General features: G+C 30.3%; 1 protein-coding gene across 1 annotated transcript; it reads right to left on the bottom strand.

The window, feature by feature from the left end:
- Positions 1-458: 458 nt before the first annotated feature.
- On the bottom strand, positions 459-14,553 carry LOC117169375 (elongation of very long chain fatty acids protein AAEL008004-like). Its single transcript, XM_033355726.1, has 5 exons — positions 14,133-14,553; positions 9,429-9,619; positions 9,163-9,243; positions 8,725-8,908; positions 459-2,019 (listed from the first exon to the last, which is right to left on the bottom strand). The coding sequence occupies exons 1-5, from the start codon at positions 14,191-14,193 to the stop codon at positions 1,688-1,690; spliced, it is 849 nt and encodes a 282-aa protein (XP_033211617.1). The 5' UTR covers positions 14,194-14,553; the 3' UTR covers positions 459-1,687.
- Between the last annotated feature and the right edge of the window lie 405 nt (positions 14,554-14,958).

Raw genomic sequence — 14,958 nt, 5'->3', positions numbered from 1 at the left:
AATGAATAAAACCTCGAATGTTACGAATTTCAAATTACATTTGGTAATATTTTAACATCAACAACTGAAAAAAGGCTCAAATTTTTAAAATTATACTGAAAAATGAACCCTATATGAGATAGGCTTTAATATTAAAAATTGGGCTGCAACCGAGTCAGGCAAAATAGAATGGAATAACCCAATACTCATTTTTGATTTAAAAAGAATATATTTATCATTTTACAAACATATAAATTCACCATACTTCGTATGAAATATATCGTACATTAAGGGTGTTCGAAAAAAAAGAAGTCCAAATCTCAAATTGCATTTTAGATTGTTTTTCTTTCTTTTGGGTTGAAAATAAAATACTAATATTTAGAGGTTTCTTAACGCGAATTTGTCTGTTTTTACAGAAAAACAATTTTAATCGAAAACGGCAGATCATAACGAATAATCATATGCAATCCAGTTATTGAAAGCATCTTCTCTTCGCATATATCCTTAAATATGCATAATTAAATAAAAAAGTATAAAAAAGTTACACATTTTAATAAGCCGCATCATTTATATTCCTTATAAATTAGCGATGAGTGACCCCTAAATATTATCCGACTTATTTTTTCTTTCAAATTGTTCATTTTAATCCAAAAGCAACAAAGAAGTCGAATTCAACAATCTCAATTTGGATTAGTTACGTATTTTACTAATGGCTATCAGTGACTGGATTCTATCAATAAATAAGTAATTTGTACTGAGGAATCGGTAATCTTGATTGATCAATCAGTAAAAAAATCAACTGATTCACGATGAGAATTCATTCACTGTTAAAAATGGGTACAAAGTTTAACTGATTCAAATGAAAAGAAAAAATACTAGTTATGTGTTATTGGCTAGATGTCTAGTATTTTTTTGAATTCTCTTCTACTTGGAAGTTTTTTTTTCAAACAAGAAGTTTTCGACTATAATTTTTTCAATTTAGAATTGTACTCTTTGAAATCAGAACTGCACAAAGTGCGTCAAGATGCACACAGGTTTATGCCCTGATTGCGTCCTACTTCTACTTTGCGCCTAATAATTATTTGCGAAACGTTAACAAATATGCAGAGGACTGTGCACTGAATCCAATGAATAAAACTCTCTATTCATTGAATTCAGTGTGTAAAAAGTCCTGAAAAATTATGGCGTTGCTAAACTTAAGAATGTGATGTAAAAAATGAATCCAAAAAATGAGTTCTTTTTCTTTTTCTGCATTGCGACGGAAGTTGAGATTGCTGGCAAAGCATATTTTGTGCGCGTTTTGAAAGTGAAAAATGACGGCGATCTTAAATACATGATGAGTTTGAGAAAAAAAGCGTAATGGAATCTTGACTGAATTGTCACTTGTGGAATAATAACTGTATATAGATTGGGTCTTAATCGACATGGGTTTTCAGTCTCAATCACACTGATTAACAAAATGAACATAGGGTATTTTCACGAAACCAGTGAATCACGCTGAATTCAAGAGATTAAAGAATAGTTAATAGATTTCAAACTAAATTTAGAATTAAATAGTAAGAAACACAAAAATTTCTCATTCATCTCCAATTAATAAACTATCCATAATTCACCTTGATCGTGAAAATTTCCAATATTCAAGTGATTTATCATTAAAAATCTCGAATGCAGTGCTCAGAATACAAGATCCAATATTAATATACTATTTTTATTGACTTTTCGATTTTCCACATGACGTATTCTTGGAAACTCCATTTTGCTCGACGACTTTGACGGGCTTTTTCTTCACATAGGTTTTATAATAAAAATCGCCGAAAAGCACGATCATGAAAAGATTTTGTGGAATCATCACTGCCGCTGGCCATCTTGGGAAGCCACAATTTTTCACCCAAACGAGTTGCAAAAAGTGGAAGAGAATTAAGAAAAACTGAACCAATTGTAATTGAGTAATGTATTTCTTCCACCAGGGTTTTCCCAGTTTTAGCGAAGTTGCCAAGTAGTGAGTGTACATTACGATGTGGACGAAGGAATTAATTAGACCTGCAACAACAAAATTCATTCAGAAAAAATTCCAAGTTATTAGGTATTCCACCGAAAACATGTGTGATGCAAAATATCTGACAAGTGGACTTATGTTTTGCGAAATCAAAATTTTGCCAAGTAATTAAATAAAACTCATTATAAATTACATTAAGAAAAACTGTGTTTGCGTTGACATATACAGATTTTAAAAATACACTTGTAAAGACATCACAAAACTTAGGGGATTATATTCTACAATTAATCTCCGATTAAGGGGCTTATTATGTCTAAAATTGTTTTTAAAATTTTCCTCAAAAAATGTCTTTCGACTACATTTCAACAAAAGATTTTTTATATATTTTAATATGATTTTTTTTTAATTTCTTGTTCAACATTTTTTTTTTTATAATTTGTTCGTAAATAAGCAACCTTCATTTAATTCATTTTTAATCAAATTTTAAATTTAAACTTGCTTTCTCGTATTTTAATTTCAATCATAAGAATAATCAAATAAACTGTAATCCTATTTTGATATAATTTGGCATAGTTTGTTCAGTGAGTTATTACATCATGTTATGTATCACAACATGAAACGAAAAATCCTTGGGCTATAATCTCTTATTATAGTATGAACATAATTGAAAACATTATTTTGGTTGGACCAACATTATCTCTACCGAGCGAGGCATGTCTTAAAAAATATATATTTTTATAATGAACATATTAAAACTGCAGTCTTATGAAACATTGTACAGCGCATATTCTTTTTTTCTTTGAGAAAGTTGTGTCTTTTTTGTAATAAATGAAAAAAACTTTATTACCCAAATTTATTAATATTTTGACGCTAAATCGAAACAGGGTGGAAAAATATCGTCGTTTGCTCCGTCTATTTGAAAAATTTAAAGTGAGTGAAAACTTTGATTGAACTTTCTATCTAACCGCTATACATTGAGTTTTCTAGAGGCGAATTTTTTTAGAAAAATTCCTGAAGACAACAGAAAAAAAAGTCATTTAAGACATTTTGTCAATTCAACCGCATATTTGATTTAGAATTCACGTATTTCGTTGAAAATTAGTCTTTTTTGTCAGAAAATTGATTTCCTTGATTGACAATTAATCTCTTCTGGTTGAAAATTAACTTATTTGCGAAAAATTTATATTTTCGGGTTGAAAAGCCAACTGATTTGTATGAAATGTATCTTTTAAGCCTAAAAGTTGACAAAAATTCAAGTAGACGATTGAAAATTGAACTGACTGGCTAAAAATGAACTTTAATATAAAAAATAACTAGTTTTTACAAATTTCAGTTCTTTTTGGTTAAATATTTAACTATTTTTGTACAAACTTGAACTATTCGGGTTTAAATTTATATTTTCGGGTTAAAAATCTCACTGTTTTGTAGAAAAATGATCTTTTCGCTTGAAATTTCATCAGCTTAGTATACAATTTATCTGATTGCTTAAAAATTAATTTTTTAAGATTCACTTCTTCGGTTTAAAATTTCTCCAAAACAGAATTCTTCATTTAAGACATTTTGTCATGTTGAAAGTAATTTTCAGTCTCAGCTTGATTGCCGACGCGAAAGGTTGTTCTAACAACAAGTGGCTACAGTTTCGAGCGTTTCGGGAGTTCATGTGTAGTGCAGAATCTTATACAGTGTCAGTGTTCCAGGATTACATAATATTGCATTTTAAAAACCATTGGTTTAGTGCATCTGCACGGTGGGAATATTAAAGGCTATACAAAACTAATAAAAAATAGAGTCGGCGCTGGACTTGCAAGTGTAGGTGTAGCCACGTAATCTGAAATGATATGAAATCAACGGAAGTTCCGATACAAACTAACATGGAAGCGATTGCCGTTCAAATTACTATTTCGATGTCTCTCTGCATTTATAACGCTCACTTACCTAATAGCTACGATGCCAAACAAAACGAAATCGAAAACTTAATTCAGCAGTTACCTAATCCCTGTGTACTACTAGGGGACTTTGATGCACCTAATAGCGCTTGGGGAAATCCATCAATCTGTTCCATGGGAAGGAGGATAAACAACAATCCTGGACAACTCTGATCTATAACTCATAAATAATGGATCCCCTACTCATTACAGTATTGCTCACGGTTCCTTCAGTGCAATCGACCTTACTTCATGTAGCCTTCAAGTTGCTCATAAACTTGAATGGGAAACACTGTGGAATTACATGCCAGTGACCACTATCCTATCAAAATCTCAATTCCAAACTTAGTTCCAGAATCAATACATCTCTGTAAATGGAATTTGAATAAAGCTAATTGGGAACTTTTTAAAGAAGTAATTGACCATGAAATAAAAGAGCTCATTAACAACCACCAATTTCTTCAACATCCGATAGACGACTTAATGTACAAATTTATCTCCTAAATCAATAAAGCAGCAGAAATCACTACTGGAAAAACAACAAACAAATCAAAAAAATCTTACCCACCATTGTGGAATGAAACATGCCAAAAAGCAAGAGAAGAGAAGAACCATACCATATGTTGTGTTCATACACAACATATCAAACAATCGTCTACGATGGACACTCAAAAATAAAAATCCACTTATTAACCTTCAAATGAATATAAGTGAAGCTTTGAAAATAAGCAGCATCTCATAGCCGACGGCCTGAACATTGCAAAAGCCTATGAAATTCCATGACGCCATCGAATTTTGAAAATCCTAGAAAATCAAGGTATCAATGGAAATTTATTAGCTTTTATTACGAATTATATTAATCAAAGATATATCCAAGTTAGAGTCAATGGAGAACTATCCGAAAAATTTATTCTAGAAAACGGAGTCCCTCAACGCTCAGTAATGAGTACTACCCTTTTTCTTGTATCAATCATCGACGTCATACAAGAAATAGAAAAATCAGTTAATTCACCAATTTTTGCCGACGACTTAACAATATTTTGCAAAGAGAGAACTTAGAATCTACAATATTAACGCTTCATAAGACCCTGAATAAATTATGGAATTGGGCCCTTAAAAGTGGATATAAATTCTCTCAAACTAAAACAGAATATATAATATTTGCACGCAAAAAAATACCTGAAACGATACCCAGATTACAAATCGAACAACAATTCATAACAAAAGTGAATCAAGTGAAACTACTAGGTTTAAAATTTGATTAAAAACTAACATGGAGACTACTTATTATTAAACTGAAAGAAGAATGTAAAAAACGAATACGTATACTCAAAGTTCTGTCTAACAGAAATTGGGGCGCAGACCAAAATTTACTACTTCTCACCTACAAAGCCGTCATTAGAGAAAAACTTGATCACGGATCAATTATCTACAACTCAGCTAAACCAGAAACCCTAGCCCTACTGCTGTGGAGGTTACCATACCAGCCCTACGATAAGTATACAAAAGGAAATTGATGAACCGAGCTTAAGCCGACGAAGAATGTAACTCTCACTAAAATACGCCGTTACATTGTCTGCATAATCAGATAACCCAATTCATGATCTTCTTTTCCCCAGACAAATAAATTTTAACTATGATCAGCAAACCAGTTCCCTAAAATCAGTAAGAAAACTGATAGAAGATTACCAGACGGAAACGTTAATCCATTTACCATCTGTCCAGACCAACAAACTAAATCCAGATCCACCTTGGACGCTAGGAATTCCAAAGGTTAACCTCAACCTGTCTAAAATAAAGAAGAATGCAATTTCTGAGAATCTATGGAATCAGCTCTATAAGGAAACAGAAGAAAAATACAGAGATTTCTCACATATCATCACCGATTGATCCTAAACGGAATCAGGAGCAGGTTGTTCTATTTATTCAGCCACCCAAGAACTTTTCATCGGCCGTCCCAAACTATACAGCGTTTTTTCAACGGAAATATTTGCACTAGTAAAAGCATACGAACTATGCAAAAATCCAATTTATAATGATTTCATAATATTCAGTGACTCTCTGAGCAGCCTTCAAGCTAATCAAAACAGAAATTCATACGAAAACAGAATGCAAGTTATCCAAAAAATTTACAATGATTGCCAATTGAAGAAGAAAATTCCAAACTACCGGTAAATGACGCAAACAAATTCATAAAACAAGAAAGCTCAAATAATCATAACATACCTCCAGGAAATATACAGAATGATTATTTTCCTATCACCCGAATGACCCTGAACCACCCTACATGGAAAACCCTTAACAGAAGAGATCAAGCAGCCCTCACAAGACTCCGTATAGGCCACACGAAGATCACTCACAAGCATGTGATCGAGAAGACGGACCCCCAAAATGTGATCAGTGTAACGTCCAAATAAGTGTTAATCACCTTATCCTTGATTGTACCAAAATTAGTGATATCAGAATTAAATCAAAACTGCCCAACTCACTGCAAGAAATTCTAGAACAACCTACCCAAATCGAAAAAACAATTAAGTACCTCAAAGAATCGAACTTGTTTCCCCCAACATATTTAATAAATCAGCTGCTGAATCTAAAAGTGTAACATGATATCTTGTAATACTTTAATTATTCTTATTTCGATAATGTGAGTAATTTTAGTCTTATTTTGTCTCAAGCAAATACTGTCTCTTCATACGAATAATATATATTGCGTCACTAACGACCTAAATGTAGATGCGACGTTAAATAAACCTGCTTTAAAAAAAAAGTAGTTTAATAAACAACTGTTTCAAAACTGACGTCAAAGTATCAATAAAGTTTGGTTTCGGAGTGAGATGAAGTTAAAATTTTTCACATATTTTCTTGATACAAAAATACAATTTTTCTCGTTTACTGGAGAAACGGAAAAACGGAACAACAACAAAAAACTTAAGAGAAAAAAAATATGAGCTATATAATTTCCTATAAGCTTTTATAAATTTGAAATTTTTAAAACCCTATCAAATAGGTTTCTCACCAGTTCAAGCTGAAAAATACTAAAAAACCAAATCAATAAAAATAAAATATGTTTGAATAAAGGAATTTATGTTTTGTGAAATAGCCAACTATAAACTTAATTCAAGTATTTTCATATGTTTGAATTAACTATATAACGTTAACTTCAAGCATACATTTTTTGTGAGTAACAAATATGGAGAAATGAACTAGGTTTTAAACAAAGTTTAAAAAAAACATTAAAAAAAACAATATGCTTTTCAATTGTAGATTTAGGTTATTCATAATTTACGGAAATAAATGATTCTGAATTTTCATTTTTTATTGAAAAATGTGTCGATGATATTTTGCACCATTCTTTTCGTTAAAATTTTTGTCAACTTGTTGGATAAATTAAGCTACAGAGATAGACACATATCAAAAATGTTTTACTTTTGATTTAAATTTCAGAGATTCTACGACATTAATATTTAATGATGCCTAAACGTGTTATTAGATGGTTTTTCAATCAAATTTAAAATTGATGTAATTGAAATTGGTTGAAAATTACGCCGACAATAGAAAAAAAGTTTCTAATTGTATGATTTTCTAAGATCAGAATTTACACATAGAAAAATTCTTTTTTAAAATTTGACATTGATCATGATAGTGGTAATAAAAGTGAACATAGTTGAAGTACATGATGAGTTTGTAAGAAATTCAGCTGAAGCACACAATACAATTTTAAGCAAGTAGCAGTTAATAAAAATAAAATATTGCAGGTCTTCAAATATTAAAGACTAGTATAAAGAAATTAAGTTAATTACATTATTTTGGAAATTCATTTATCGTTTAATTAATACAAACCTGTCTGATAAAAATATTTTTTTATGTATTCAAAGTGCACAGATATTTGGATTAAGAATGAGGCTCAGTCACAAAACAGGATATAATTATAGTTTACGAAAATAAAGGATGTGAGTGAAATGTAAAAAAATTTAGCAAAAATAAATGAAAATACCAGAAAGAGGAATATGGTTGAATAGCAAAATGTTTATCGATTATTAAAATCGCAATATGAATTACGGGTGACGATAACACAGCCACTTACTTGGAACTATTGGGAAGCACTTCGCGATTTCAGTAGAGCATAAAAGAAAAAATATGCGATAAACAATAAACGTCTGATCATAGCTAAATAATATTAACAAAAATGGATTTATTCTATATATTATTTCGTGCTTCCAAAGATTTTAAAGAATTTTTCAATTTCGAATTGAAAATGCGTCGTTATTATACTTGTAAACCTAATTAGGTTCGAAATAATGATACTAGATATCAGTCTCAAGGATAAGCACGCAAATCGTGGGAATATTTTTCCAAGAAAAATGGCATTTCTATCCACGTGAAGAGTTGCACTTCGTATTACATTGAGTAGAAGACAAAAGGAATTGGAATAATAACGACAATCAGATTTGCGTCACTACACTTGTTTTACAGGCCGAAGAAAATTCTGACGTTCGAGAACAGAGTTCAAATCGAACTTGTTTATAAATCAAACAGAATATAATAAATCTTGCAATTTAGCTTTTTTGAGATAATGAAAAAATTTTGTTGAACATATGTTTCATTTGCTTTTTAAAATTTATAAATAAAATACAATATGATTAATATAATTTATAAATTGTTATTAAAATGTTATACCGAACAAAGGGAACAATTGAGCTTAAATTAGTACATGACCTTATAATTGACTAAATATTAATTACTGAATTTTAAAATATTTTATTGAAAAAAAATATGTGAATAAATTGCGTTAGATTTCGAAATGAAAAATGAGTGACTTACCTAAAAATGTGACGTGACCACCTGGAAGGAATTTGACTGCTCCCCATGCACCACCAACCATACCAGCATGATGATACACATGAAGAAAGGAAATTTGATTGTACTTTTTTCGTAGTACAAAAAAAACGGTGTCTAGGAGATCTATGATTTTTACTATGAAATACAACCATACTGTTCCAGCTATCTGTGAAGAATAAGCCAAGACTATTTAAGATAAAGTGGAAAAAATCTATTTGAATTGAAAAAATTAAATTCCAGAAAAATTGCCACTCATACTCATATTTGCTCATTATTCTCTTTTTTACTATATTACTGAACTTAAACAAAAAAACAATTTTTCGACCAATGTCGGATTTTTTAATATTCAGCATTTATAATCAACATTGGAACATATTTTCTTTGAAATTTCATTATCTTTGTAAATATAAACTCAATTACCTCTATAGCTTTAGTATTATTAGAAAAGTCTACAGGTTCACAAACAAAGCTGTAATCCCAGAGCCAAGCCAAAACGAGTGCCTGAAAACACAAAAATATGTTTAGAAATATTTACATATGTGTGTGATAATAAAAACTATATATACCTAAAAATAATCAAAAATATGAATATATAATAATTTGGTAATTTTATGTTAGTTGTAAGAAACTGTTTATAGTATTTATGTGAATAAGCTAATTTTGTGTTATAGTTTTTTTTGACCTACTCTGTATAGAAGAACCGAACTAAGAACAACTTGCACAATATTATATATTTGCATTATCCTGTCAAGTTTGAATGGTTGTCTATTTTCCATAAGTCTGGGACCGAGGCTGTATACAAAATGTAGGTAAAGTCCTAATAACATCATTCCTGGCCATGGTGTTCTCATAAGAAACCAATCTTTCGTTCTTGGATCTAGAAGAGAAAATAATTCTGAAGGTGAAAATGAATTTTTATACCAAAATTGCAATTCATCATTCTTGTGTTATGCACTTGCATCACCATTAATTAATTTTGAATTCGCATTCGGTTGGCATTTTCAATTCTTTTCGATAAATATTTACAATTCATTTAAAATTTACTTCTAATTTATGTTTAATTTCAAGGAACACTTAACAGAAAAATTTTAGATTCATTCTTGGTGCAGTACGTCACATATAAATTTCTATCAAATAGTTCATTTGTTTTTGTCGTAAGAGTTTATAATCATGTTCTGACGTTTCAAGTAAAGTGTAACCTGAGCCTCAAATCTAGAAGAATTACATTTGATTTCGCAGTTGCAGTTGATATGAGTTTACTTCTTCGGTTTCATCTTAAGATGAAAATACACAACGCTGAAAAAATTCTGTTGTATCAATAAGAGATCTGCTTTTGAACGATAGCTGTTGATCCAAAAGCATTTTATTCTCGGCTAAATTTCGCTGCATCTTAAATAAAGTCGAATATTTGGCTCGAAATAACTCTTCCCTTTATGTAATTTATCTTTATTAAAATTAATAAATAAAAAAAAGTTTTATATTATACATAAACCAATATCTAGTACTAAATATTGAAAAAAGAGGCTGTGGAAGCTTTTTCAATATGCTGAACATTTTCTATGATTTCTAGAAATATAAAATAGAACATTTTTTTGGCCTTAAATTGAAATAAGTGGAATGCTAAAATTGAGATGCGATATAAAATTAAGATAGTTAATTCATTCGAGTGAAAGAATCTAACTATAGTAAAGTGTGTGAAATCGGTCTACCCAAACATACTTTTTCTACTTAAACGATAATCATAATAAAGTAGAGGTTGCTTCTTTCGTCAGCTTTACAATTCCAATTATTTAATACTCTGCATTTGAATGTCAAATTTAAATTATATTGGATTCTAATTCAACTTGAAAGAGTAAAGAATTCTTATTTTTTGATCTTTTGATCTCTTGTGCACATTTCATGATGAAACATTTTAAAGTGCACCAAAAAATGTTTCTAGAATTAAAGAAATTCAGCGATGTATCAATAACATATATTTTGTATCTTATTTATTTGATACAATACTCAATTAAAAAATCTGTTCAAATAAGAAATACTTCAGTATGTTAAAGCTGAAGAAATTATAAACTGGGCTTAATTCGTAAGAAATTTTAATGAATGGCTTGCCATAGAATTATATTCCACTGGAAAAAATGTCCATAAAATTACCTGAATACAAATTGCCTATTTAAGAGCCAGCAATCGAGAAGGTAAAAAAGTAAAATAAGGTTACTTGTTTCAGTAAGTTTAAATTTTTATCACTTGGAGAAATAAAATAGAGTATACAAGATACCTAAATAACAAGTGCAACAACTAAATAGAAGGTTAGTTCATGTAAGTATTTTACGTGTTCTACTTCGATACTGAAAAGTGCATACAATATGTTCAGAAGAACGTGTGTTTTTATTTTATTATACAAAACGGGCCATAGTATCTAATAATTAATGCATTGTATATTAAAATCATAGATTATCTAATCGGTTGACAGAAGATTAATGATCTATTTGAAAATTTAATTATTTTAATAACTAAGCACAATTTGTTTTTCACTAAATGAATAATGGCCAACTAAAATACAGGAATAAATAAAAATAAATTAGGCTTGAGCATACAACTTTGAATAAAATGTAGTACACCAGAGTGTAAAATGAATCCTGAAATCTCCTCTTTAAAATGAGTGAAATAAACTGTAGAAATTTTCAGTGGTTCTCGAATTATCATAAAAAATGTAGACGCATGCTCAAGATGAAAGTCGCTCTTTCCAAGGACAAAACAAGTTTCTGTAGACTAATCAATGTTTAGCCTACACTATTCATTCGATTAAGATGGTTTTTTAAATGAGAGATTCTTTCATTAAAAAAAAGATTTGTGTATTTAGATTTTTAATACAATTTTTAAACAAATTTTTATTTAAAGACAAAATTGACATTTTTTACATTACAGAAGCACATTTTTTTCAATTTTCATACATACCAGAAAAGTTTTAATAGTTGTGCTAAAGCTATATAGAAATAATGTTCAATGAATGAGAATAATCTGAAGAATATCGGTACTACGTTAAAAACAGCTCATTTAAATTGAGAGTTTTTGTATGAAAAAGAAAAGAAATTGATTTTTCATTGCTATTAATAGGAAATATAGGCTATTTTTTAATTATTCAAACAATTTTTACAAACAAGTTCAGAGTTCGGCTATTTTTCAAAGTGTACGGCACAATTGTTATCAGGAAATATACTGAAAATATCTTTTCGATAAATTTTTGCTATGACAATTTCTAAATTTAGAGAATTATTAATTGCTTAAACAATTTTTATACACAAATTTACATTTTAGCTTATTTTCAACGAATTGGATCAATTTTTTTGGTAAATTAATTAAAAACGCATTTGCGATTGACATAAATGGAAATTAGAGCATTTTCGTTTAAAAAATATTCAAACCGTGAATTTTTTCATGAATATTGTTTAAATAATTGACAATGGTTTTATGTTCTGGAAGTATTATAGCCAACACTCATTTCAAATACATGTTTAGTTGATTCCATAAAAAAATTGAGTGCATTAGTTGAAAAACAGCCAAACTTTGAATTTGTTTATAATAACTATTAAATAAATTGCCAAATAGCATCTATTTTCAATTATAAAGTAACTATTACTTTGCAATCCCGAGAAATAACTTTTGATCATTGAAATGTTAATCACGTAATAAACCATTTTTTTAAATTATGCTCACCCACTGAAAATTGTTTCTATAAAGTTCGATAAATCCGAAACTCTTTTAAAATGTTAACTTCCAAAAAGTTAAAAAAAAGTCAATTTCGTTTTGAACGAAAAATTATCCAATTTTTTGTAAGAAAGATCCAAACACATAAATATTGTCGAAATTACAAAATTTAAAAACAGGGTCTAAATCGAAAAATTAGTAGAAACCAAAAATTTATTTGTCCTCAGAAACTTGTTTTGCCCCACTGTGCGGCGACTGCAGTCTTTTCTCTCAATTTTTTTATATTTTGTCTTGCGCATCCATCTAAATTTTTATGATAATTAGAAAATAATTTACAATTTTTAGACTTTTTTGGACTCATTTTAAAGAATAGATTTCAAGGTTCATTTTTTGAGTGCAAAATTTTTTCCATTATTTTCCCTAGATGTTGCTGATAGTTGAAGATGAATATTCGAAATTGGCCTGGACTTCCCCATATAATTACCTCACTCTCTATTCATCCAAAATACTTCAAGTTCGGCTTACCTGACGCAGAAATTAGCAAAATTTCGAACTATTTATTAAGAATTATTCTACCATATTTTTTGATATATCGCCATAAGTAAGTGCATATTTTTATTTGTTAGTTTTTTAGGTTTTCTCAATAAGGTGGTCCACATTAATACCTGAAAAAAATCAACTATCGATTTTTGGTAATTGATCCCCCCAATTTGATCGTTTTTCGATTAAAGGAATTCCCTATTTTTTCAGAGCGCTCAACATTAACCCGTACACTCCGGCTTTTGAAAGTTAGAAAGGGTTTTAATTTGGAAAAGCTCGGTTTTCGAAATAATAAAGAAAAGGTATACCTATTATTAACTTTTTGATAATAAGTTTATCCACCTCTTAGGGGATACTCATGAAATAATTTCTGTGGAAGAACTTTTTATCTAGTCCCCTCCAACCCTTATACGTTGTACCCTGAAAATCCTCCACACACCCCAAACAGAAAAATATCATTTTTAATGTCAATTTCATGATAAATACGCTACTTTTTTAGAATTTTTCAACACATATTATTTTCATTCAATAAGTAACAAGCTTTCAAGTTTTTTTCAAGTATTGTTATCAGAGTTTCAAAAAATAATATTGTTTGAACAACGGTTTATTATTTAAATGTACTTGGAACTTGTTATTTATCGAAATAAACAATGAATGACGAAAGAATGCATGAAAAGACTGTCTTTAGCACGTATTTGATGCAAAACTAATATGATGCATTTTTTAGGACATTTTTCGGGCACACCACATGGAGCGGGGGATTAAAACTTAAATATATCGTATCGAAATTATTCCTTCAACATTCCTTAAGACGCGGCTATTATTTAATGTGCTAAAAGTTAATAACAAGTACTTCTCTTTCCACTTCTTTCGATACCCGAGCTTTTCCAATTTAAAACCCCATGTTAATTTTAAAATCCTGGGTTGCGTGTTAATGTTGAGCAATATGAAAAAAAGACGAATTCCTTTTTCCAGCAAATTAAAAAATTGGGGTCGGGGTGAATCACTAAAAATTGAAGTCGAATTTTGGGACGACCCTAGTTTGGAAAAGGTTTTCAGAATCAAATAAGTCGAAGTATCCGCAAAAGTCACTAAAATCGCAACATAATCACAAAATCTGATAACTGATAATGAATGTGGTCAGATACCTGACACTTCATCGTTCAGATATCGATATCCCCGAACGAGGGCCTTCACTATAGTTGCCATGTTGAATGGATTTGTCCTTGGAAGCGCGCACTATTTGATAACGATAACGTGCACACGCGAATTGACATACGATTTCGAAGAACGTATTTTGCGAAACAGGGATTTGAAAGAGATTTTTGTCGTTTCTTCACCTCCCTTTTCAATGTTATTCACCCTAATTTTGAAAAGTGTCAACGTCGACGAGACGACGTTTTAGCTGTTTGTGTTTAGAGAAGCCCTCCGACCCACCCAGCCACCGCGAAACATCGAACAGAACTGAAAGAAAGACTTTTTTCGTTGCGAAACGTACGACCATTGTATTGTAATTAAAAATCGCCAGTTACATTATTCAGATCGGTACGTACGCGGTTGACGCGTACGCGTGAAGTTTTTTTGACCCTTTCTAGAGAGCTTGGTTTTGATCCTCACTACAACCCCACCAGGAACTTCCCCCAGTAGAGCCCCAGTGACGCGGAGGAACAATTGAGGAAACGCAGAGTTTGGACTTCGTCCTCACTATAGAATAAAAATTTGCACAATTTTCTTCCTCATTTTGTAAAATATCCATGTTATACCATCTTAATAGTCGCAAGAAATTTTTTCTTTGATTTTGTAATAGAAAAGTAATGAATTTCACCGTAAATATACTAAATAATTCTTGTCACCGTTTTGCTAGACGAAATATTTTCTGTAGAATCGGATATTACAAAGTCTATGTTGGAGCGAAAAAAACAAATTTATAGACAGGCTTTGCAGGGCGGTGGTGGGATGCTCCAAAGCTCCCAT

The sequence above is a fragment of the Belonocnema kinseyi genome, chromosome 3 (assembly GCF_010883055.1).
Source record: "Belonocnema kinseyi isolate 2016_QV_RU_SX_M_011 chromosome 3, B_treatae_v1, whole genome shotgun sequence".
Taxonomy (NCBI): Eukaryota; Metazoa; Arthropoda; class Insecta; order Hymenoptera; family Cynipidae; genus Belonocnema; species Belonocnema kinseyi.
The sequence above is the reverse complement of the archived record's forward strand: the minus strand, read 5'-3'. Positions and strand labels throughout refer to the sequence as shown.

Bases quoted from the DNA above. Each gene is read 5' to 3' on its own strand.
- LOC117169375 (XM_033355726.1), bottom strand. From the start codon at position 14,193: ATGGCAACTATAGTGAAGGCCCTCGTTCGGGGATATCGATATCTGAAC. The intron at 9,244-9,428 runs GTAGGTCAAAAA...TTGTGTTTTCAG, and splicing joins GTTCGGTTCTTCTATACAGA to GCACTCGTTTTGGCTTGGCT. The intron at 2,020-8,724 runs GTAAGTCACTCA...TTGTTGTTGCAG, and splicing joins TGGTCACGTCACATTTTTAG to GTCTAATTAATTCCTTCGTC.